At 34.9% G+C, this 23,828-nt stretch overlaps 1 protein-coding gene across 3 annotated transcripts in view; it reads left to right on the top strand.

Annotated features, from left to right (window-relative positions):
- Mrps35 (mitochondrial ribosomal protein S35) overlaps positions 1–23,828 on the top strand; it is a 67,561-nt gene that overhangs the window by 6,927 nt on the left and 36,806 nt on the right. For all 3 annotated transcript variants that reach the window (XR_013343672.1, XM_077799300.1, XM_026410693.2), the window contains exons 4-7: positions 1,042–1,102; positions 5,363–5,502; positions 19,101–19,210; positions 21,048–21,117. Coding sequence is in view for 2 of the 3 variants with exons in the window: in XM_077799300.1 (XP_077655426.1) it covers positions 1,042–1,102; positions 5,363–5,502; positions 19,101–19,210; positions 21,048–21,117 (381 nt within the window). In the remaining variant the exon portion in view is untranslated. The remainder of the gene's footprint in view (positions 1–1,041; positions 1,103–5,362; positions 5,503–19,100; positions 19,211–21,047; positions 21,118–23,828) is intronic.

Genomic DNA, 23,828 nt, shown 5'->3' with positions numbered 1-23,828 from the left:
AAAACTTAAAGTGAAAAAGGAAGAGGAAGAAGCAGTACTCTGCTACTGGACAAAGTGTAAATCAAATTTGGAAATAGGAATACTTCAAGAGATACAAGAAAGCAAACATTGAGGAAAACAAACCTTTTCTTCAAATGAAGAGAAAGAGAACTTAATTGAAAGGGAAGGCCTTTGGAAAATGTCACTGGGTGGGAGAGAACAGCAGTATATTTATAATAATGTTGATGATTGTGAATGGTATCTTAATAAATATAAAAATCCAAACATTTAATGCATGCCATCTATTCAAAAAGTCACAGTATCATTGAATACACTTAACTAAGCTAATGTGTTAAAATGCTTAGAACATTGCCTATGTAAATCCATGTAAACAACGTAAGCTATTATTTTTTCTTTTTATGAACTTGAGGTTTACATTTTCATGTTTCAAAAATATAAACTGAAAGTAGTGGTGAGAGGCTATAATACCACTGCTTTCGGGGGCTGAGGCAGGAAGATCACGATTTCAAGTCCAGCCTGTACACATAGCAAGACCCTGTCTCAAAAAAATAAAAGTATAGTAAATGAAGCCACCCAGCCCATAATTCCAATGGTCAGTGCCTATTTTAATATTGTAAAAGAACTATCAGATTTTATATGCTACATAGTTTATTGGCCTATGATTTAGCTTTATGAGGAAAATTACTTTTTTAAATGTTTTTATTATATTTAACTACCGGACCTATAGTTCTAGCTCTTTAGGAGACTGAGACAAAAATCTAACTTGAGCCTACAAGTTCAAGACCAGGTCACCTTGGGCAACCTAGAGAGACATTGTCTCAAAAAAAAAAAAAAAAGTTGGGCTGGGGATGTGGCTCAAGCGGTGGCGCGCTTGCCTGGCATGCATGCGGTGCTGGGTTCGATCCTCAACACCACATACAAATAAAGATGTTGTGTCTGCCGAAAACTAAAAAATAAATATTAAGGGATTCTCTCTCTGTCTCTCTCTCAAAAAAAAAAAAAAAAAAGCTGTAATTTATTCTTTAAAATTTTCTATTTTAGATTCCCAATTTTCTGCATTTGACTCCTGTAGCAATTAAAAAACACTGTGAAGCTCTTAAAGGTAAGTGATATGTTTTCAAATAAACTTTATGTTGACTTTGAACAACATTTAAAAATTTAAAGACAGATTTTTAAAAAATTGATAATCTCAGGTCTGATGAGATTCAAAGTACTTAGAATAGTGCCTGCATAAGTCCATGTAAACATTAGCTATTATATTCTGATTGTCAGTTTCTTCTTCTTGTTTTTTTAAAGTTTTTTAGTTATTGATGGACTTTTGTTTTATTTATTTATTTATATGCAATGCTGAGAATTAAACCCAGTGTCTTACACACGATAGGTAAGCACTCTGCCACAGAGCTACAACCCCAGCCCAGTTTCTTCTTTTTTAATGAAGGATTTTTAAGTTGTTTTCAGTGAATTATTAGATATCAAATCTGCAACTTTTTTCCCCTCACCACTCTAGACAGTAACAAAGAGAAATTGAAACCATAATCCTTGCTCACATGTTATGAACTTACTGTTGAGTTGTTAAGTCACATACATTAAAAAAATTGAAGAAAATATTGCAGTTTTGCCAATAAATACAAATCAATATGATTCAAACTGAGGATAATAAAGAAGAATGCTAAGTATCACAATAGTCAGTGGGTTCAGTAATGGGATACAACACAGGGAACAGCTATTTTGATGAAATTGTTAAGATTTTTAAAAAATTAGAAGTGATATATGCATATGGTGAATCAAAAGAAGTCTTATGTTTTCTTTTCCATACCAAGCCCATTATTCTAGAAATGTTCTCTTTTAATCATTATTTAGTTCTAGTGATTACTTTCAGAGAGTATTTATTTATACTTATGTTTATAACAAGTACTTTTTATGTTGTGTGTGTATAGAATAAATAATAAAAGTAATCACCAGAATGTGAATTAACACCTCCAGTATGGATTTATTAATTTTTGATCAATATCTATTGATTCATAGGCATAAACATAGATTTCACCCACTTATACTAATTACTACTTCTCCTTACATGCATAAAGGAAAAGACAAATTTTTGTTCATGGTTCTATGTGTTTTCCTAATTATGTATACATTCCAAATTAATTTTGATCTAATTTGCATTGGACTATATATAGAATAAGCACATTTTGAATTGTTCCTGGTTCATAGCTATTAGTGATTGATTTTGTAGTTTAACTCAAGAGTTAGTTCCTTTGGATAAAGTCTTAATGTATTAATGCAGACTAAAAAATGTATAGCTGGCACAGTAGTCCACTCCTGTAATCCCAGGTACCTGGGAGGCTGAGGAATGAGGATTGCAAGTTCAAGGCTAGCCTTGGCAGCTTAGCAAGACCCTGTCTCACAACAAAAAATAAAAAAAGCGCTGGGAATGTTGCTTAGTGGTAGAGTGTGCCTGGGTTCAATACCTAGTACTATAAAAAAGTAAAAATTTAAAATAGAATTTTTTTTTAAAGTATTGTATAAATGTTCAGCATACTTGTTAAGGCTTTTCAGGGAGAAAAAAGAAACCCAGAAACATTTTATAGGTAAGTTGTTTATGTTGGAAGGAAATATAGGATAATGAACATAATTATGATTCAATCTGAGCTTTTGGGAGGACATTACATTAAAAAATATAAGGGAAAAGGTATCAAAGTGTCCTAAATCAGAGGAATAGTAATTTTCTCTTAAAATGAGGATAGAAAAACCTATTTTATTTATGTGGTCCTTTGCTTTGGGATAATGCAATGGCCTTTTCAGGTGTCTGTTTTTATTTGTGCTTAGAATTGAACTAAAATTGATGACTATTCCAAATTTTTGTGCCTTTTGGCACAAATCAGTATCCCTTTTTGATCCTTTGTAATGTCAGTTAACAAGTGCATTACTCTACACTGTGATAAATTCCAATTTTCTTCTTTTTAAACACTATTTTTAAATGTGTGTTTATAATCTAGTATTTGCTTATCTTAATGAAATACTTCTAAAATTCCTAATTTTTAAACCAAAGGCATTCATATGGCACATTTAGAAGAGTAGCATTTCTAAAAAATATTTTTAGTTGTAGATGGACACAATATCTTTATGTATTTTTATGTGGTGCCAAGGGTTAAACCCAGTGACTTACATGTGCTACACAAGGAGCTACATCCCCAGCCCATAGCATTCTCTTTTACAGTACTTAAATAAATTTTTTTTTTAAATCTTTGCTTAATTGTGCCTTTACACTTCTGTCAGCCTCTGGATTTAGATTCCATCTTCCAAAGAACTCAAAATCTTTCAAATATTCTCAGTTCTGTTTCAAATAGGGAAAATCTGAAATGCAGAAAAGTTAGGTAATTTGCCAGAAATTTAATAATCAGTGGTAGAAGTTGAATAAAAACCAAGGTCTTTTATTCATGTCTAGTCCATTGCTCACCTATCAGATGAGTAAAGGCTAACAGGAGTCTATTATATACTCTACAGTTGGCTGTGTTTTTTTTTAGACACATAATTTAGGTAATTGAATTTAAAAACTATAATTATCATCTGGTGATTGAGATGACTTATTCACAGTTTAAAAGAAAAAGATTCAGAACAAACCCAAGAACTCATAATTCTCCAAAGTAGTCTCTTATAAAGAGCTTGGCAGTATTATATCTTATGGTACAGGATGTTGGAATTTGTTCATGATGGGATTGAAATCTAAATTCAAAAGTCTTGCTCTGTTCATTTTTTTAAAATGTCAAATGTTCTTAATTCCAAAATTATGTTTCCCTTCAAGATAACTGAATATTGATCTTTTGAACAGGATGTTTAAAGAATGGTGTGAGCTATGCTTAAATTGTGGGCATGTTTTGAGTCACAGATATCAGAGAATGTTTGTAACTCAGAGTGAAATTTTACTGACTCTGATTTTAAAATTAAGCCTAAAGGGAACTAAATATAGTACTGCATATTAGAAAATTGTTATGTTGGGAATATAGTGTTAGCAATATACCTCTTACTGTCCCTTAAATTATCACAGAGGAGCTCCTACATCCACGTATGTTTATGACCAGCCTTTCTTGCAGTTGGGCTTTGTTGGAGAAAGCCATGAATCTGTGAGGTCTAACTTGTTTGGCCCAAGAAACCAGTTACTTAAAGTAGGGAATTTAAGGAATGAGAAGGGGAGCCTAATAGACTCAGAATTTTTCATCTCAAGCCAGAAGCCCTCTATCACACTAACTCCATAGGAATAGGACAGTATGAAGTCAGCTGTTGACACTAATGGGAGGCTGAAAGGCAGTGCTCTTCTCCTCATTGACCTGACATAATACCTCTGTGCTCTGGAAATCAATTGAAAGCCATAGTCACAGTTACCATGCTTGGAACTTCCTTTTGTGGCCTAGGTCTCAGACCCAGTCCCACCTCTACTCTGGGCTGTTTTGACCAAATATATGAAGACAAAGCTGTTTCTCTTTTCATTTAGCCCCATTGGCACACAGAAGTCATGTGGAAGAAACATGAGTTATTGTAAGGATTCGTATAAGGATGACCTAGGCTTTTATGCCTGTTCAAGTTGAGGCTTTAGTCAGTTCCATTTCTGGAGAAGTATTGACTACACCTTGCTTTCCTCTTAGAACTTTTCTAGAGCCTCTTTCAATTCCTTTCAGCTGATCTTTTATAACCTTCATTTTGGAGTGAGTTAACATTATCCATTGCTTTTCACAAACAGTAATGCTGTGGGCACTGTGAACAGTTTGTTTTTAATTAATAAGGAAGAATTAAATTGTCCCATAAAAGGTATATGTAGAGCCATAATACATTTCAATTTTATTTATTTATTTAAATCTTGGGGCTGGGAATTGAACCTCATGCATGATAAGCACATACTCTACCACAGAAGTTACTGCTCCACCAAAACCTGAGGGTTCTCTTTTAACTGAACACACTGTTCTCAACCAAACCTAATTTATCCAAATCATTCCTATAATTCCTCCTTAGGGCCAGGCATGGTGGCACATGCCTCTAATACCAACAGTCAGCTCTGAGGCAGGAGGATTACAAGCACAAGGCCAGCCTGAGCAACTTAGTAAGATCTTGACTCAAGAAAGTAAAAAGATTTGGAGATGTAGCTCAGAGATAGAACACACCTGGGTTTAATCTCCAGTAAAAAAACTGCCAAAAAAGTACCCTATTTGTACTGAAGAAGAAAAGGGATAAGGAATGATGATGTGTGTGTAAAGAAAATCTGTGTTGTCATTTCATGTGACCTGAGAGTTATATAAATAATTTGGTATTGTCATTATACATTACAATGAGGAATTATTTGCAGAACTATAACTTTTTAAATTCTCAGATTTCTGTACTGAATGGCCAGCTGCACTAGACAGTGATGAGAAATGTGAGAAGCATTTTCCGATTGAAATTGACACAGCTGATTATGTTTCATCAGGACCATCTATTCGAAACCCTAAAGCTCGAGTAGTAACCTTAAGGGTAAGAGATTTGTTAAAAAATAAGAATCATTAGAATACTATATTTAAAAATACATTTTGTAATATGATTACAAAATAAATACATATTTGTCATGGAAAATATAGAAGTTTTAAGTTACAGAATAAAATTGTCTCTAATTCTCCCATTCAAAAATAATAATTATTAATAAGTAGCTCATTTTAGTATAAATACAGGTACCCTTTGTATATTTTAATGGGATGATACCATGTATGTTGTAGTAATCTGTTCTTTTTCACTTATTAAGAATTAAGCAAAAAATAATAATAATTCCTAGTGATTTATGTTTATTTTTTATTTATATATGAGAGTGGAATGCATTACAATTCTTATGTATATAGAGCACAATTTTTCATATATCTCTGATTGTATACATAGTGTATTCACACCAATTTGTGTCTTCATACATGTACTTTGAATAGTAATGATTATCACATTCCACCATCATAATAACCCCATGCCCTCTCCCTTCCCCTCCAACCCCTCTGCCCTATCTAGAGTTTATCTATTCCTCCCATGCTTCCACTCCCTATCCCACTGTGAATAATTCACAATATTTTTAAGCATTCTTTAATTTTATAGTTAATGGCTACATAATGTATATGTGAGCATCTCTTATGTGCCTCGACAATGTTTTTGAGGTTGGGATGCAATGTGCTGTTTTGTTATTGTTGTTGTTGTTTTGTAGTGTTGGTATCAAACCCAGTGCTTTATGAATACTAAGCAAGTACTCTACCACTTGAGTTACATCCCAACCCCAATAATATTCTTTTATGGAAAAAGTTGGAAGCTAGGCGAACCTGCAAGCCACGGGCGGGCGGGTCAGGCCCAGCAACCAGCCAAGTGACTGCAGCTACACGCGCCGGCGGGGAACGCGGACCGGACCCACTAGGACAGGTCCGGTGGATGGCTGAGGGCTAGGCCCGTCCCCTCCCCCAGTGTCTGCAGGTAGGCGGGACTGTGAACACCAGCAGAGCGGGCCCAAAGCCTGCTGAGGGGCGGAACCGGCCCCTCCCCCAGTACCTGCAAGCTAGGCGAACCTGCAAGCCACGGGCGGGCGGGTCAGGCCCAGCAACCAACCAAGTGACAGCAGCTACACACGCCGGCGGGGAACGCGGACCGGACCCACTAGGACAGGTCCGGCGGATGGCTGAGGGCTAGGCCCGTCCCCTCCCCCAGTGTCTGCAGGTAGGCGGGACTGTGAACACCAGCAGAGCGGGCCCAAAGCCTGCTGAGGGGCGGAACCGGCCCCTCCCCCAGTGCCTGCAAGCTAGGCGAACCTGCAACCCATCGGGAGGTTAGGCCCAGCAACCTATGGAGTGACACAGGTGCCCCTGGCGCCTGCTGGGTAGGTGGACCTTTGACCGACCAGCAAAGCAGACCTAGGGCCTGCCAGCATGGTAGACGGATCACACTAATTGGAGGAGGATCACAGCCACTAGCTGCCCTGCAAGGGTGATTTTTCAACTATACAAGAGCAATATAAATAAATAGAGGGGGAAAATATCAAAGACACAACAATTTCACCAAGCAGAAAGAAACGCCAGCAGTATGAAACGACAAGGAAAGAAAGGACCACAGGCAATGCAGGTCAACTCAACTTTAGAAGAGGTAATAGCTGCAACAGATGGAATGTCAGATAGAGAGCTCAGGACATACATGCTTCAGATGATCTGGAGTCTCAAGGAAGACATGAGACAGCAAAATCAGACAATGAAAGATCACATTGACAAACAAATCCAGGAAGTAAAAGATCAATTTCACAGGGAGATAGAGGTAATAAAAAACAAACAAATACAAATACTAGAAATGCAGGAAACAATAAACCAACTTAAAAACTCAATTGAGAATACTACCAGCAGAGTGGATCACTTAGAAGATAGAACATCAGACAATGAAGACAGAGTATTTCAACTTGAAAAGAATATAGATAGCTCAGCAAGTCTACTAAGAAACCATGAGCAGCACATTCAAGAGATATGGGATAATATCAAAAGACCAAACTTAAGAGTCATTGGGATACAGGAAGGCACAGAGCTCCAAACCAAAGGATTAAGCAATCTATTCAGTGAAATAATACAAGAAAACTTCCCAGACTTGAAGAATGAGACAGAATCCCAAATCCTAGAAGCCTACAGGACGCCAAATGTGCAAAATCATAAGAGATCCACACCTAGACACATTATAATGAAGATGTCCAACATACAGAATAAGGAGAGAATTTTAAAAGCTACAAGGGAAAGGAAGCAGATTACATTTAGGGGTAAACCAATCAGAATAACAGCTGATCTCTCAACACAGACTCTAAAAGCTAGAAGATCCTGGAATAACATATTTCAAACGCTTAAAGAAAATGGATTCCAACCAAGAATCTTGTATCCGGCGAAATTAAGCTTCAGGTTAGAAGATGAAATTAAAACCTTCCACGATAAACAAAAGTTAAAAGAATTCGCAGCTAGAAAACCATCTCTTCAAAAAATCCTTGGCAAAACATTACAGGAAGAGGAAATGGAAAATAACATTGATAACCAACAATGGGAGGTAGGACAGTAAAGGGGGGAAAGTAGTCAAAGAGGATAACAAATCAGGTTTAGTAACATCAATAAACAAATATGGATAGAAGAACAAACCATATCTCAATAATAACCCTAAATGTTAATGGCTTAAACTCACCAATTAAGAGACACAGGCTAGTAGAATGGATCACAAAACAAGACCCAACAATATGCTGTCTACAGGAGACGCATTTGATAGGAAAAGATGTACATAGACTGAAGGTGAAAGGTTGGGAAAAATCATATCACTCATATGGACCACGGAAACAAGCAGGAGTGTCCATACTCATATCTAATAAAATAGATTTCAAGCCAAAGCTAATCAAAAGGGATAAAGAAGGACACTTCATACTGCTCAAGGGAACCATACACCAACAAGACATAACAATCATAAATATATATGCCCCAAATAATGGTGCAGCCGTGTTCATCAAGCAAACTCTTCTCAAGTTCAAGAGTCTAATAGACCACCATACAGTAATCATGGGAGACTTCAACACACCTCTCTCACCACTGGACAGATCTTCCAAACAAAAGTTAAATAAGGAAACTATAGAACTCAATAACACAATTAACAACCTAGACTTAATTGACATATATAGACTATACCACCCAACATCAAGTAGCTACACTTTTTTCTCAGCAGCACATGGAACCTTCTCAAAAATAGACCATATACTATGTCACAGGGCAACTCTTAGACGATACAAAGAGGTACAGATAATACCATGCATCTTGTCTGATCATAATGGAATGAAACTGAAAATCAATGATAAAAGAATAAAGGAAAAATCAAACATCACCTGGAGAATGAACAATAGGTTGCTGAGTGATCAATGGGTTTTAGAAGACATCAAGGAGGAAATTAAAAAATTCCTAGAGTTAAATGAAAACACAGACACAACATATCGGAATCTATGGGACACATTGAAAGCAGTTCTAAGAGGAAAATTCATTGCTTGGAGTTCATTCCTCAAAAAAAGAAAAAACCAACAAATAAATGATCTCATACTTCATCTCAAAATCCTAGAAAAAGAAGAGCAAAACAACAGCAAAAGAAGTAGAAGGCAAGAAATAATTAAAATCAGAGCTGAAATTAATGAAATTGAAACAAAAGAAACAATTGAAAAAATTGACAAAACTAAAAGCTGGTTCTTTGAAAAAATAAATAAAATTGACAGACCCTTAGCCATGCTAACGAAGAGAAGAAGAGAGAGAACCCAAATTACTAGCATACGGGATGAAAAAGGCAATATCACAACAGACACTTCAGAAATACAGAAGATAATCAGAAATTACTTTGAATCCTTATACTCCAATAAAATAGAAGATAGTGAAGGCATAGATAAATTCCTTGAGTCTTATGATCTGCCCAGATTGAGCCAGGAGGATATAGACAACCTAAACAGACCAATAACAATAGAGGAAATAGAAGAAACCATCAAAAGACTACCAACTAAGAAAAGCCCAGGACCGGATGGGTATACAGCAGAGTTTTACAAAACCTTTAATGAGGAACTAACACCAATACTTTTCAAGCTATTTCAGGAAATAGAAAAAGAGGGAGAACTTCCAAATTCATTCTACGAGGCCAACATCACCCTGATTCCGAAACCAGACAAAGACACTTCAAAGAAAGAAAACTACAGACCAATATCTCTAATGAACCTTGATGCAAAAATCCTCAATAAAATTCTGGCAAATCGGATTCAAATACATATCAAAAAAATTATACACCATGATCAAGTAGGATTCATCCCTGGTATGCAAGGTTGGTTCAATATACGGAAATCAATAAATGTTATCCACCACATCAATAGACTTAAAAATAAGAACCATATGATCATCTCGATAGATGCAGAAAAAGCTTTCGACAAAGTACAGCATCCCTTTATGTTCAAAACTCTAGAAAAATTAGGGATAACTGGATCATACCTCAACATTGTAAAAGCAATCTATGATAAGCCACAGGCCAGCATCATTCTGAATGGAGAAAAATTGAAGGCATTCCCTCTAAGATCTGGTACAAGACAGGGATGCCCTCTCTCACCACTTCTGTTCAACATAGTCCTCAAAACACTGGCCAGAGCAATTAGGCAGACGAAAGAAATTAAAGGCATAAAAATAGGAAAAGAAGAACTTAAATTATCACTATTTGCAGATGATATGATTCTATATCTAGCAGACCCAAAAGGGTCTACAAAGAAGCTATTAGAGCTAATAAATGAATTCAGCAAAGTGGCAGGATGTAAGATCAACACGCATAAATCAAAGGCATTCCTGTATATCAGCGACAAATCCTCTGAAACGGAAATGAGGACAACTACTCCATTCACAGTATCCCCCCAAAAAATAAAATACTTGGGAATCAACCTAACAAAAGAGGTGAAAGATTTATACAATGAAAATTACAGAACCCTAAAGAAAGACATAGAAGAAGACCTTAGAAGATGGAAAAATATACCCTGCTCATGGATAGGCAGAACTAACATCATCAAAATGGCGATATTACCAAAAGTCCTATATAAGTTCAATGCAATTCCAATCAAAATCCCAACAGCATATCTTGTAGAAATCGATAAAAGAATCATGAAATTCATATGGAATAATAAAAGACCCAGAATAGCAAAAACAATACTAAGCAGGAAGTGTGAATCAGGCGGTATAGCGATACCAGACTTCAAACTATACTACAGAGCAATAGTAACAAAAACAGCATGGTACTGGTACCAAAACAGGCAGGTGGACCAATGGTACAGAATAGAGGACACAGTAACCAATCCACAAAACTACAACTATCTTATTTTTGATAAAGGGGCTAAAAGCATGCAATGGAGGAAGGATAGCATCTTCAACAAATGGTGCTGGGAAAACTGGAAATCCATTTGCACCAAAATGAATCTGAATCCCTATCTCTCGCCGTGCACAAAAGTTAACTCAAAATGGATCAAGGAGCTTGATATTAAATCAGAGACATGGCATCTGATTGAAGAAAAAGTTGGTTATGATCTACACGCTGTGGGATCGGGCTCCAAATTCCTCAATAGGACACCCATAGCACTAGAGTTAACAAATAGAATTAACAAATGGGACTTACTCAAACTAAAAAGTTTTTTCTCAGCAAAAGAAACAATAAGAGAGATAAACAGGGAGCCTACATCCTGGGAACAAATCTTTACTCCCCACACTTCAGATAGAGCCCTAATAACCAGAATATACAAAGAACTCAAAAAATTAGACAATAAGATAACAAATAACCCAATCAATAAATGGGCCAAGGACCTGAACAGACACTTCTCAGAGGAGGACATACAATCAATCAACAAGTACATGAAAAAATGCTCACCATCGCTAGCAGTCAGAGAAATGCAAATCAAAACTACCCTAAGATACCATCTCACTCCAGTAAGACTGGCAGCCATTAGGAAGTCAAACAACAATAAGTGCTGGAGAGGATGCGGGGAAAAGGGCACTCTTGTTCATTGCTGGTGGGACTGCAAATTGGTGCAGCCAATTTGGAAAGCAGTATGGAGATTTCTTGGAAAGCTGGGAATGGAACCACCATTCGACCCAGCTATTCCCCTTCTCGGTCTATTCCCTAAAGCACTAACAAGAGCATGCTACAGGGACACTGCTACATCGATGTTCATAGCAGCTCAATTCACGATAGCAAGACTGTGGAACCAGCCTAGATGCCCTTCAATAGATGAATGGATAAAAAAAATGTGGCATTTATATACTATGGAGTATTACTCTGCATTAAAAAATGACAAAACCATAGAATTTGAAGGGAAATGGATTGCATTAGAGCAGATTATGCTAAGTGAAGCTAGTCAATCTTTAAAAAACAAATACCAAATGACTCCTTTGATATAAGGGGAGTAAACAAGGGCAGGGTAGGGACGAAGAGCTTGAGAAGAAGATTTACATTAAACAGGGATGAGAGGTGGGAGGGAAAGGGAGTGAGAAGGGAAATTGCATGGAAATGGAAGGCGATCCTCAGGGTTATACAAAATGTCATATAAGAGGAAAGGAGGGGTAAGACAAGATAATACAAATGGAAGAAATGATTTACAGTAGAAGGGGTAGAGAGAGAAAAGGGGAGGGGAGGGGAGGGGAGGGGAGGGGAGGGGGGATAGTAGAGAATAGGACAGACAGCAGAATACATCAGACACTAGAAAGGCAATATGTCAATCAATGGAAGGGAAACTGATGTGATACAGCAATTTGTATACGGGGTAAAAGCGGGAGTTCATAATCCACGTGAATCAACCGTGTAATATGATGTATTAAGAACTATGTAATGTTATGAACGACCAATAAAAAAAGAAAAGAAAAAGTTGTAATAAGTATCCTTAGAAACCAATATTTGTATATGTTCCAAATTATGTTCCCAAGATAATTTCCTAAAAGAAAAACTATCAGGGATGGGGTTGTAGTTCAGTGGTAGCATGCTTGCCTAGCATGTGTGAGTCACTGGATTTGATTCTCAGCACTGCATATAAATAAATTAAAAAAAAATAAGGTCTATGAACAACAAAAAAAAGTATTTTAAAAAAAGAAGAACTATCAATTCAAAAGAAGTAGCTCCTTTGAAGTTGTTTGATATAAATTGAAAAATTTCTGCTGAAAATGTAAAAAATAAAACACTAGCAGATTGTGAGAAAGCCTATTTTCTTATACATTCGTGAATGTAGATATTATTACCCTTTCTTTAACCTCTTTTCAGTTGCTCTAGATACCCGTCAACCACTAATCTTTCTGTCTCTATGAATTTGCTTATGCTTGACATTGAATAATAAAATATGTATTCTTTGGGTATGTTTTGTCTGTTCTAGCATGTGTCCTTTTTTACTCCTTTTTATTGCAAAATCACACTTTATTTTATGGATGTACCACATTTTATTTAGCAGTTTTCACAAGAATATAGATGTTGCTGTGTATTTTACATTACATCATAAGACACATAAGGTCTGGTTGTCTGATTTCTTAGTAGACTGAAAGTGAAATTGAGCACATGGTTAAGAGACTTAAAACCTGCGCATTCTATTGTGGAGTTGTTTTTGATTGTTTTGCTTTTGCCTTAAATGACTAACCTATGGATGGATATATTCAATAAGTTTTAATCAAGTAAAATATTTTTTTCCCCTGGTGGTAGTGAGGATTGAACCTAGGGATGCTGTATCCACTAAATGACATCCCCAGCCCTTTTTATTTTATTTTGAGACAGGATCTGCTAATTGCCCAGGCTGGCCTTGATCTTGAGATCCTCCTGCCTTGGCCTTCCAAGACACTGGAATCATAAGCATGCACCATCATACCCAGCTTCATTATATTTTTTAAAATATATTTTTTTTAGTTTTAGATGGACACAATACCTTTCCTTCCTCCCTCCCTCCCTCCTTCCCTCCTTCCTTGAGGATTGAACTGAGGACCTCATGCATGCTCAGCAAGCACTGTACCACTGAGCCACAACCCCAGCCCCCAGCTTCATTATTTTTGATGCTCAAAGTACATTCTAAACTTTCGCCAGTGGGTACTCTTTTAAGTTGGTTCCTTTTGTTTCAATTTATTAGCATTTGAGTTTGCTTGTATTCTAGTATAACACAGTGATCAAGGTGTATATTTCTTATTGTAGACTTGGAATCAGCCATTTCTCTAAGGAGCCCTGATACCTGTTAGTGTACAGTGGTATTAAGAAACCAAAATTGGTATGGTAGAAATTTTCAGTGGATTCTTTCAGAAGTTTTTCAGTAAATAATTGATAAGTTGGGGTTGGGATTGTGGCTCAGTGGTAGAGTGCTCGTCTAGCACATGCAAGGCCCTGGGTTCGATCCTTAGCACCACATAAAATTGAATAAATAAAATAAAGGTATTGTGTCCAACTACTTCTAAAAAATAAATGTTAAAAAAATAATTGATAAGTCATGGTTAATTCCCCCTTTTAATTACATGTAGCTTTTTTTTGGTCATTTGTATTTAACAAAATTTCTAAAATAGTATTTATATTGTCTGTTATGCTGTTCTGTACATTAATGACTATGCCTTTAGTGTTTTGTCTCTTAAGCCTAACGTAGAATTTCAGCTTAATAGTCTTGTTATATTAGAAATGTATCCTATTCCTAATTTATTAGCATTTTTGTAATACTCTCCTTTGAATTCCTGAAACAGTGAATTATATCAATAGTTTTCCAATTCTGAAGCATTTCTGAACTCTAGGCATATCATTCTTTTACTCTGCTGCTGATTTGCCTTGCTAGTAATGTATTTAGGATCATTGTCCTTTCCAATATTGCTTTGGAGAAACATCAAATCACCCCTCTTACCTGGAGCATACTACATGGTATTACATTTCCAAATTTTTGCCCTAGTAACTTGTAATTTAGTATTTGAAGTCTTGGTAAACACAGCAGTCATGGGGCAGTTACTTCATATATTTTTTTAAATTAAACTTTGTATTTTAGAATAGTTTTAAAATTTACAGAAAGTTTCGTGAAAACTACAGAAGATTCTCATATTTTCATTCTGAATTTTCTCCTTTTGGTAGCATTTTACATTATACTATGTTACATTTATCAGGGCTAATGATTTAATTTTTAAAAAATTTTTTTTTGGTATCAGGGATTGAACCTAGTTCTTTTTATATATTTTATTTAGAGACAGAGTCTTGCTGAGTTGTGTGAGTTCTCGCTCAGTTGCTGAGGCTTGCTTCAAGCTAAAGATTATCCTGCCTCAGCCTCTTGAGCTGCTGGGATTACAGGCATGCCTCACTGCATCCAGTTAATGATTTAATATTGATATAATATTCTTAAAGTCTATGCTTTATTTGAATTTGCCTAGCTTTTACCTGATGTTCTTTTTCTGTTTTAGAATGCCATTGAGGGTACCACTTTATATTTAGTCATCATGTCTTCTTGGACTCCTCTTATCTGTGATGTTCCTTAGACTTGTTTTTGATGACCTTAACAGTTTTTTTGTTTTTCCATGCTGGAATTAAACCCAGAGTCTTATGCTTGCTAGTCAAGCACTCTACCACTGAGCTATACCCCAGTCCTAAAAGATATTTCGTTTTTTGTTTTTGAGACTGGATCTTACTGTGTTTTTCAGGCTGGCCTCAAATTCCTAGGCTCAGATGGTCTTCCTGTTCAGCCTCCTGAGTGCTGGGACTCAGGTGTGAGAGAGACACTGTGTCTGACTTGACCTTGACAATTTTAAGAATTTTAATTATGTATTTTTTTAGAATGTCCTTCAACTTGTTATGTATTTTGAGGGGGAAAATTCCAGACATAAATTGTCATTATTATCACATTATATCAAAAGTACTGGCTGTTTACATGATTGTTTACTGATAATGCTAACCTTGATCACCTGGCTGATGCTAATTAGCATTTGTCAGTTTTCTCCAGTATAAAATTATCTTTTTCCTGGGCTGGGGATATAGCTCAGTTGTTAGAGTGCTTGCCCTGCAGGCACAAGGCCCTAGGTTCAATTCCTATCACCACACACACACATAAAAATTACCTTTTTCCTGTCTTTTCCAGGAAAGCGAAGTAACTATGCCAAGCCCACACTTAAGGGGTCAGGAGTTATGCTATACCTCCTTGAGGGAGAAATACCACATTCATTGTTTGGAATTCTATGTGGAAAATTTGTCTGTTCTCCCACATATATGTATTTGTTCAACCATTTATGTCAGTATGGACTCATGGATATTTATTTGATACTCTTTTAATTGGCTTTTCTATTTCTTTGCTATACCTCCATCATCTGATTTTTAAAGTTTTTCTTATTATATGTCACTATAAAATACTCCAGACTCATCTCACATTTTCCCTGTCCTAGTCGAAGAATCAGCCATTACTCCAAATAGCCCTGACTAATGTACTTTTGATTCATCTGGAGAACTGCCCTTCTCTTTGAGGTACCTTTAAGAAACCTCAAAAAAAAAAAAAAAAAGGTTTTTTTGTACTGTATGTAGCCTGTATCCTAGTAAGAACATATAGCAAAAATGTGTTAAATCTATTTTTGTATTAAGTGCTAACATAGATAATTGCCAGGATTTTCTGATGTAGCTGTGATTGATTTGTAATTTTTAAAGCATGGTTTCTTCAGTGTCAGAGACTGAGTATATCCCTAACTCCTGATTAATAACTTTCTTTACTAAGTTTTGGTATCAGGGTCATGCTATATTTATGAGATGAATTTATGAAACAATGGAATTAAGCATTTGCAGTCTAGTTTGTCTCAATCAATACAGTGGGGTAAATATGATTTAAAGATATTCAGATTTTTAAATTCAGAGAAGGAAAGTATTATGTTTTTCTCTATAGTCAGAGAAGTAGTTTAGAATTAAGTACTTATGTTTGTTTAAGACTTTACTTTAAAGCACTGTCTTCTGTTTGTCTCGTTTATTCCTGACAAAGATCCTGTGAATTAAGTTGTACTGAGGAAACTGTCTCAGGGAGGTAAAATAATTTGATTGAAATCACGTAGCAGGTGGCAGTCCTAAAAATCAAACCCAGCTCTTTTCTCATGTGTAATACCAGAATTTTTAAATCATACCATACTTGCATGTAGAGAAAATATCTCACATTTAAACTTTAAATTTATGTTGCTTCTTTTGTGTTAAAATATAGACATTTGAAGATAGACGCATACAGTCACAACCTCCTGTGATTTGAAATATCCATATTATTTTGGGGATAATATTGGTGGCACAATACCTGTTCTTTGAAAAAATAGCAATTTGAAAACAAAAAGCTTAAGCATTGCTTTGAATTTTGATAAGGAAAGACAATTGAATGCCACTCCACCTTGCAATCAGTGTTAGTCCATGTATGACTATAATTCTGCAGTGCCTTTGAGTGCTAGCAGGTGGCGTGAGTGTACTACACACTATTTCTCAAGTATTTATGAGTTTCTGGCATTTAATGTATGTAGTTTTGAACATTAAAATGTCAATGTGAATATGAGTTTTAAGGTTGTTGTTAGCTGCTGTGTTTTTTGATATCTTATGGCAAAAAAGTTAAAACACATTTTAAAAATGCCTTAATGTATTGCTAAACATTATTATGATTTTATTGAAGGGAGTTTCAAAAGGACAGATCACTACATTCTTACTATCCTAATATAAAAGCTATTCATTTTTCTCTGTAGACTGTGCATATGCGCAGATATGTGCATATGCACATGTATTTGCATAATTATAATAATGTAGGTACATTTTCTTTTTTTTCTTGTAATTCTCCATCTTGTTATTAATCTGATTTTTCATAAAATGGGTTATTTATCTCTTAAGCTGTAAACCTAGTTGTTGATACATATTCTTTCCAGAAGACTGTGATAATTCCTAGTCCATTGCCAGAAACAAAATAGATATTTTTCTTGCATTCAAAGATTTGCCATTCAGTGGGGAAAAATGACATATAAATAGGCTACTGTGGCATGGTGTCTTGAGGGAAGTGCAGGATTATTGAAGCTAGAGACAAGAACCAGATGGAATTTAAAAACACTTAGCCTGTTTGCTTCTTCATGAACACTTTCTTAATGCTCTACATGGAAGAATAATCTATGCTTGCTATGGTTTGGATAAGAGTTTGTCTCCCAAGGATTCTTGCATTGGTAGCCCCTCAGTGTGGCAGTCTTGGGAGGAGCCAGACCTTTAAGAAGTGATGTCTAGTGGGAGGTCCTTTGGTAATTTTGGGGAGGGATTAAGGTAGTTCTAGAAGAGAATAAAGTCATTCTCAGTGTGAGTCCTTTACAAGAGTGAGTCTAACCCCTGAATTTTTTTCTGGCTTCCTGTCTTGCAATATGTTTTCCTTTTTTTATATGTCCTCCTACATTCTGATGCCAGTGCCTTGATCTCAAACCTCCAGAACTGTGAGCTAAATAAATTTCTTTATAAAATTACTCAGTTTCAGATATTTCATATAATAATCAAAAATAGGTGAATACAATGCTTCACTTTATTTAACTGTATTATCATATCATACCTATTCATCTCTAGATACTTTTAGCTCATGCTATAATCTCTACAATTTAAAAAGTATGTTATTTTATTCCAGTATTTCCCAAAACATGTGTTAAGGAAGACTAATTCTGTGAATTATTCCTTGAAAATTGAAATCTGAGGTCAAATAAATTTGAGAATCATTTATATACCAATCCTGTATTTTAAAGTCTCAAAATACTCTAAGAAATACATTTTTAAAATCCTGTTAATAAACTCAGCATTTCCTAAAAGTAAAAAACAAAAAAAAAATCTTAACAGGCTGTGTATTAACTTTTGGAAAACATTGAACTGAATTGTTTAAAATGTTTTGAGCTGGGCGCAGTGGCACATGCCTGTAATCCCAATGGCTCAGGAGGCTAAGGCAGGAGGATTGCAAGTTCAAAGCCAGCCTCAGCAACTTAGTGAACCCCTGAGCAACTTAGCAAGACCTTGTCTCAAAATAAAACATAAAAAGGTTGGGGATGTGTAGCTCAATGGTTAAACACTCCTGGATTCAATCCCTGGTATCAAAAAAAAAAAAAAAGTTTTGATCCTTCCCTGATGTAATATTCCAGCCTCTGAGACATCTGTAGCTTTAAAAAATGAATGTCCCTAAAATAGTTGCAGTGATATAGGTCTTATAATTGCATGGTAGAAATTTCTTAAAGCTATTATATTTTATCCATTTATTCTAGTGTCCAACTTTGATAATACTAATTGAGCTTAATTCTGTTTGTGCTTCTAATAAACAGTGTAATTTGTCTTCTTTAGGACATGTCATTAATTCTTTCAGGAAGGTACACATGCTCAGAACTTTCAAAGAACTCCCAATAATATATTCTTTTTATTTTATTTCTTTTTCTTTCCACGAACAAGATCAGGCTTTATAGTGTATGCCATTGTAACTGTATAGAAAGTAGTTTGAAAAGATTTATGTTTTGTAGGTTTAATATCAATACAAATAACATTGCTACTTCTTTAAACAAATTATATGAAATTATTTTTTTCAAATAATTTTTTCTTTTATTTTTAAGGTGAAACTTTCCAGTTTGAATTTAGATGATCATGCAAAGAAGAAACTTATTAAACTTGTAGGAGAACGATACTGCAAGACCACAGATGTACTTACCATCAAAACAGATAGGTAAAGAAAGAAAAGTTGAGCAGACTGTGCACATGTGTTTTTTTGTCCTCCAGTACTTCAGCAATACTTGAGTAATGAAAGGTTATTAGCAAAGTTGTTCAATTCTTATTTTTAATATCTTCACACTAGCCTACTTTTGTTAGGTTGTTCCTGTATGCAGAGAGGACTGCTTAGCTAAATTATTGCTATTTTAATATTAATTTTTATATATCCGTGCATATAAAACTTAGATTTTGAAGACAAAGTATGATTTGCTAGTGATTAATGCTTAAACAGGTAGTTTGTTTTTTTGTTTTCTTAATTGGCTTTATTTGTGATTCTGTAATCTGGCAACATCTCATTCCATAAAATAGAATACATGTTCCCGTAAATAGGTTTTTACAAAATGAAAGCATCACAAAGAGTCTTGTAGTTCAAAATTAAAATTATCAAATTGTACATGTGGAAATTTATCTAGGCATTTCTGGGAATAAGCAGAATTCCAGAGCCAGGATAGATATTTATAAGTCCAGTTATAGTTTATCATATATGAATTTATTAGTTTTATGATTTTCAATTGATTAAAAGAAAGGTTGTTGGTATATCTTTGCTAAATGGTTATTTTGTTATTAGAATTATACTTCAATTGTTTCTAAATTATGTCAAAATATAAAAGACCTGTCTTTAGAGAAAAGTGAGTGTACAGGTCACCTTTCTCTCTGCCTAACCCAGTTTCAAAGCATTTGGAGGTATCAGAAACAATTTGGTGTTACATCATCAGTCTTGCTGATAGGAAGAGGGAACATGGCATACATAGAGATATAGTAATAGGGTAGAGGCAGAAAAGAAAGGAACCATAGTTTCTGATTATTTCTTATGAGGGAAATAGATATGAAACATATTAGGAATATTCCTTTTACTCTTTTTAAAAATTGCAAAATAATGTTGAATTTTTACTTTGTTCAACTTTAAAAATACCCTTTAAATGTTACTGTTTGAAACTCTATAAGTACCTGATAATGTTGCTTTTTTTCCAGTATCAGTATATATGTTTTATGGTAATGATTATATAGAATAGATAACTATTAAATAAACATAAAGGAAGAATGAACAGTGTAGTTAGTTAAGTCATTTGTCATTTTATGGTTTTATTTTATATCTTAAGAAATTGGAAGAAATTTTTTCTTTTTCTTTTATTAATTAACCTTAATACATGTGCTATCTTATGTATATGTAGAAGTTCTAACTAATTTTAGGATATTAGTTCTGTCTTAAATATAGCAGTAATAGTACAGAATTGTATGTAGTGTAACTCATATTTAAAGAGAATCAGCTCTGGAGAAATCAACACTTGATTAGCATCTATCATCTGCCTATTTGTTTTATTTATTTATTTTGAGATAGAATCTTGGTGGGTTGCCCAGTCTGGCTTTGAACTCCTGGACTCTAGCAATACTCCTACCTCAACCTCCCAAGTAGATGAGACTTTTTCACACCATTGCACCCAGCTTGTCTTAACTATTTTTAAAATGGTTCATTAGATATGCTTATGCCATTCAGCAGATTTGGACATGGCGAAGGGGACTTCAGTTGGACACAGTCATTAAAAATAGCATAAGCTGTTGTATACAAATAACTACATTAGTGACGAAAGCAGAGTTGAAAATAACACTAGTGTTCAGTATCCTTAAATAATGTTATACATAGAATGATATACATAGAATGTTCTTATTCTAAAAACAAAATTTTCTTAAAAGCAGAGAATTTCTAAAGATATTATCTTCTGTATATGCTTTGCAAATCATTCTGTATACTAAGTTTCTAGAATTTTGACTTCTTCCTTCTTTCTCTTTTAAAGGTGCCCTTTAAAAAGACAGAATTATGATTATGCAATGTATCTACTAACAGTTTTATACCATGAATCTTGGGTAAGTGTGTATGAATGTTTAATGATTTTTTTAGTGTAATTTAGATGACATTATCCTTTTAAAATACTCTTGTGTGGCGAGTACTTAATTGAATATTTTGTGGACCACCACAAAATATTATTATTCGATTATTCCATAGTCGAAGCATGTATGGAATAGCATAGGTGGCTTCTCTTGATACCCAAAATGAAAATCTTGAAGTAGTTTAGCTAGTCCATCTCAGGCCCATATTAAAAAGTGCCTGAAATACTCTTGAAATGCAGAGTTTCTGACTTTTGCTAGAAAATCACAGTGTTTTGCTTTGCTGTTATGTTTTGTTTTCTGTTTGAGTGAAAGTTGTCTGTTATGGGAGAATAATCATTTTTTGTGTAACTTTAGAATTTATGGTTTATCCTGTTTTCCAAAACTTTGTAGAAAGGTATTTTAGGTTTATTAAAATTTTTAGTTAACATTTACTATCTGACTGTTACACATTAGGAACAGTTAAGAGCAATTAATTATTTAGATAGTATTAAAAGTTGTCTTGTGGGGCTGTGGTTGTAGCTCAGTGGTAGAGTACTAGCTTAGAGTGGGTGAGGCACTGGGTTCAATCCTCAGCACCCATAAAAAATAAAGGCATTGTGTCCACCTACAACTTAAAAAAGAAAAGTGGTCTTGTGTCTGAATTTATTCAGTTATAATAGAAGTATATATACATTTATGAGAAAGATTTTGCTATATTTGAGCATCAACTCATCTGATTTAATGTTAGAAACTGGAATTTTTTTTAAAGCATTTTTAGTTGTAGATGGACAAAATGCCTTTATTTTATTTATTTTTATGTGGTGGTAAGGATCACACCCAGTGCCTCACATGTGCTAGGTAAGTGAACTGTCACTGAGCTACAACCATAGCCCACTGATATGTTTTGTGTTTAGGTAATTCAAAGTTTTAATTATTGTTGGGTATCCTAGCTACTGAAATAGGAGAACCACAAGTTCAAAGCCAGCCTTGGCAACTTAGCAAGACCCTGTCTCAAAATAAAAAGGGGCTGGGGACACAGCTCAGTGGTAAGATTCCCTTGGATTCAACCCCCAGTACCACAATAAAAAAATAATCATTTTAAGAATGCATTCAAATTAAGTTAAATTTTTGTAGATTGTCCAACATAAGGAACTTAGGAGATTTGGTAGCATTTCATATTAGGAACATTTGAAGGACTAGAGCTAGCTACAGAAAGTCACTCTCTTTAGATGTTCAAAGAACTTCATATGAAGGAGAACTTAAATAATTTGTTTTTATGACTTAAAGATATAACTCAGTGGAAGCAATAGTAAGATTTCAATTCATTAAATGAGAACCTTTCAAGAGAAACATCCATAGATGCCGTGGGCTACTTTGATGGGTAGAATATGTTCCATGTATTGTCCTTCTTCTCTAAGATATGGTAAAAGAAACATATTCCTGGGACAGGTAGTTGCATTAGATGGCTTTTGGGACTTCCTTCCAGCCTTCAGATACTGTGATTCTGTGAATACATGCAGCTGTTCTCCTAACTGTTCACAGCATGTTTATTGATGTTAATAATAAAACAGTTTTAAAAGAGAATGAGTGGCAAGTGGAAACAAAGAAAATTTTATTTCAAGGTTAGTAAAGAACAAAAAGTAGCTAGTTGCTCTTTTCTTCTTTTGCAGTATTCTCATTTTCATAATTCAGCTGAATTTTCTAATTTGTGGCTTCAGGAGCAATATGATAATAACAGTTAATCTCTCTTTAACTGTTATGTCAGTTGATTTTAGAAATCCCTTTGGCTTAAGATGATTAAGTTCCCTTCAGAACCAGCAACATGGCTGAATTAACTACAGTTGTATGGCTAGTGCCTAAAGAGTTAATAATAAACCATAAAATCCAAACAGTTTTGAATTTTTCCAACAGTCTGTAAAATGAATTGCCCCAAAGGAAATGCAGGCATAAATAAATTCAGTGAACGTTGACTTACTGGATTCTTTCTGTGGTTCCATGACATAGAATCCAAACAAGCTTGTATTCTGGATTCATGCAAGAAGCCTTTGATCTTTAATGCTAATTACTTTGATGCCAAGATGGGTAGCCACATATAACTGTCCTAAACAGATATAATTAAAGAATTCCTATATTAAAATTGGCTCATAGTCCTTTCTAAACAAGTACCATCAGTGAAGAAGCTTTAAGAGAATGCAGATGAGCCATGAAATTTTGCAGAGCTACTGGAACAGAATTTTTATTGAATCAAAATTCTTTTTTCCCTCACCAGCATGGAATTCATACTTGAAATTGATGTTACCACCTGGCATTTAATCCAGTATTTTAAAAGCCCCTGTTTAATCCATTGCTTTCTTTTTTATAGGCTAGCTTCTAAGCATTTCATACTCAAATATGTGTATGCCTTGGCTTTTTAACCTTTCCATGGAAGTTACCTTTAAATAGCATTGAGAGGAAAGTAGTTGGAAACCTTCTGAAGAAGGTTCATCTATACTTAAGCTTAAGGATGTTACTGTTGTATAATATTCAAAACAGTTTAACTATAGAAGTATCAAAAACTGGATTCCAGGGTTGGGGATATAGCTCATTTGGTGGAGTGCTTGCCTAGAATTTACAACGCCCTGGGTTCAATTCCCAACATCACCACCACCACCAAAAAAAAAAAAAAAAAGGACTGGATTCCAATGCCAGTTTCATTGCTTTCAACCTCT

The sequence above is a fragment of the Urocitellus parryii genome, chromosome 5, assembly GCF_045843805.1.
Source record: "Urocitellus parryii isolate mUroPar1 chromosome 5, mUroPar1.hap1, whole genome shotgun sequence".
NCBI lineage: Eukaryota > Metazoa > Chordata > Mammalia > Rodentia > Sciuridae > Urocitellus > Urocitellus parryii.
The sequence above is the reverse complement of the archived record's forward strand: the minus strand, read 5'-3'. Positions and strand labels throughout refer to the sequence as shown.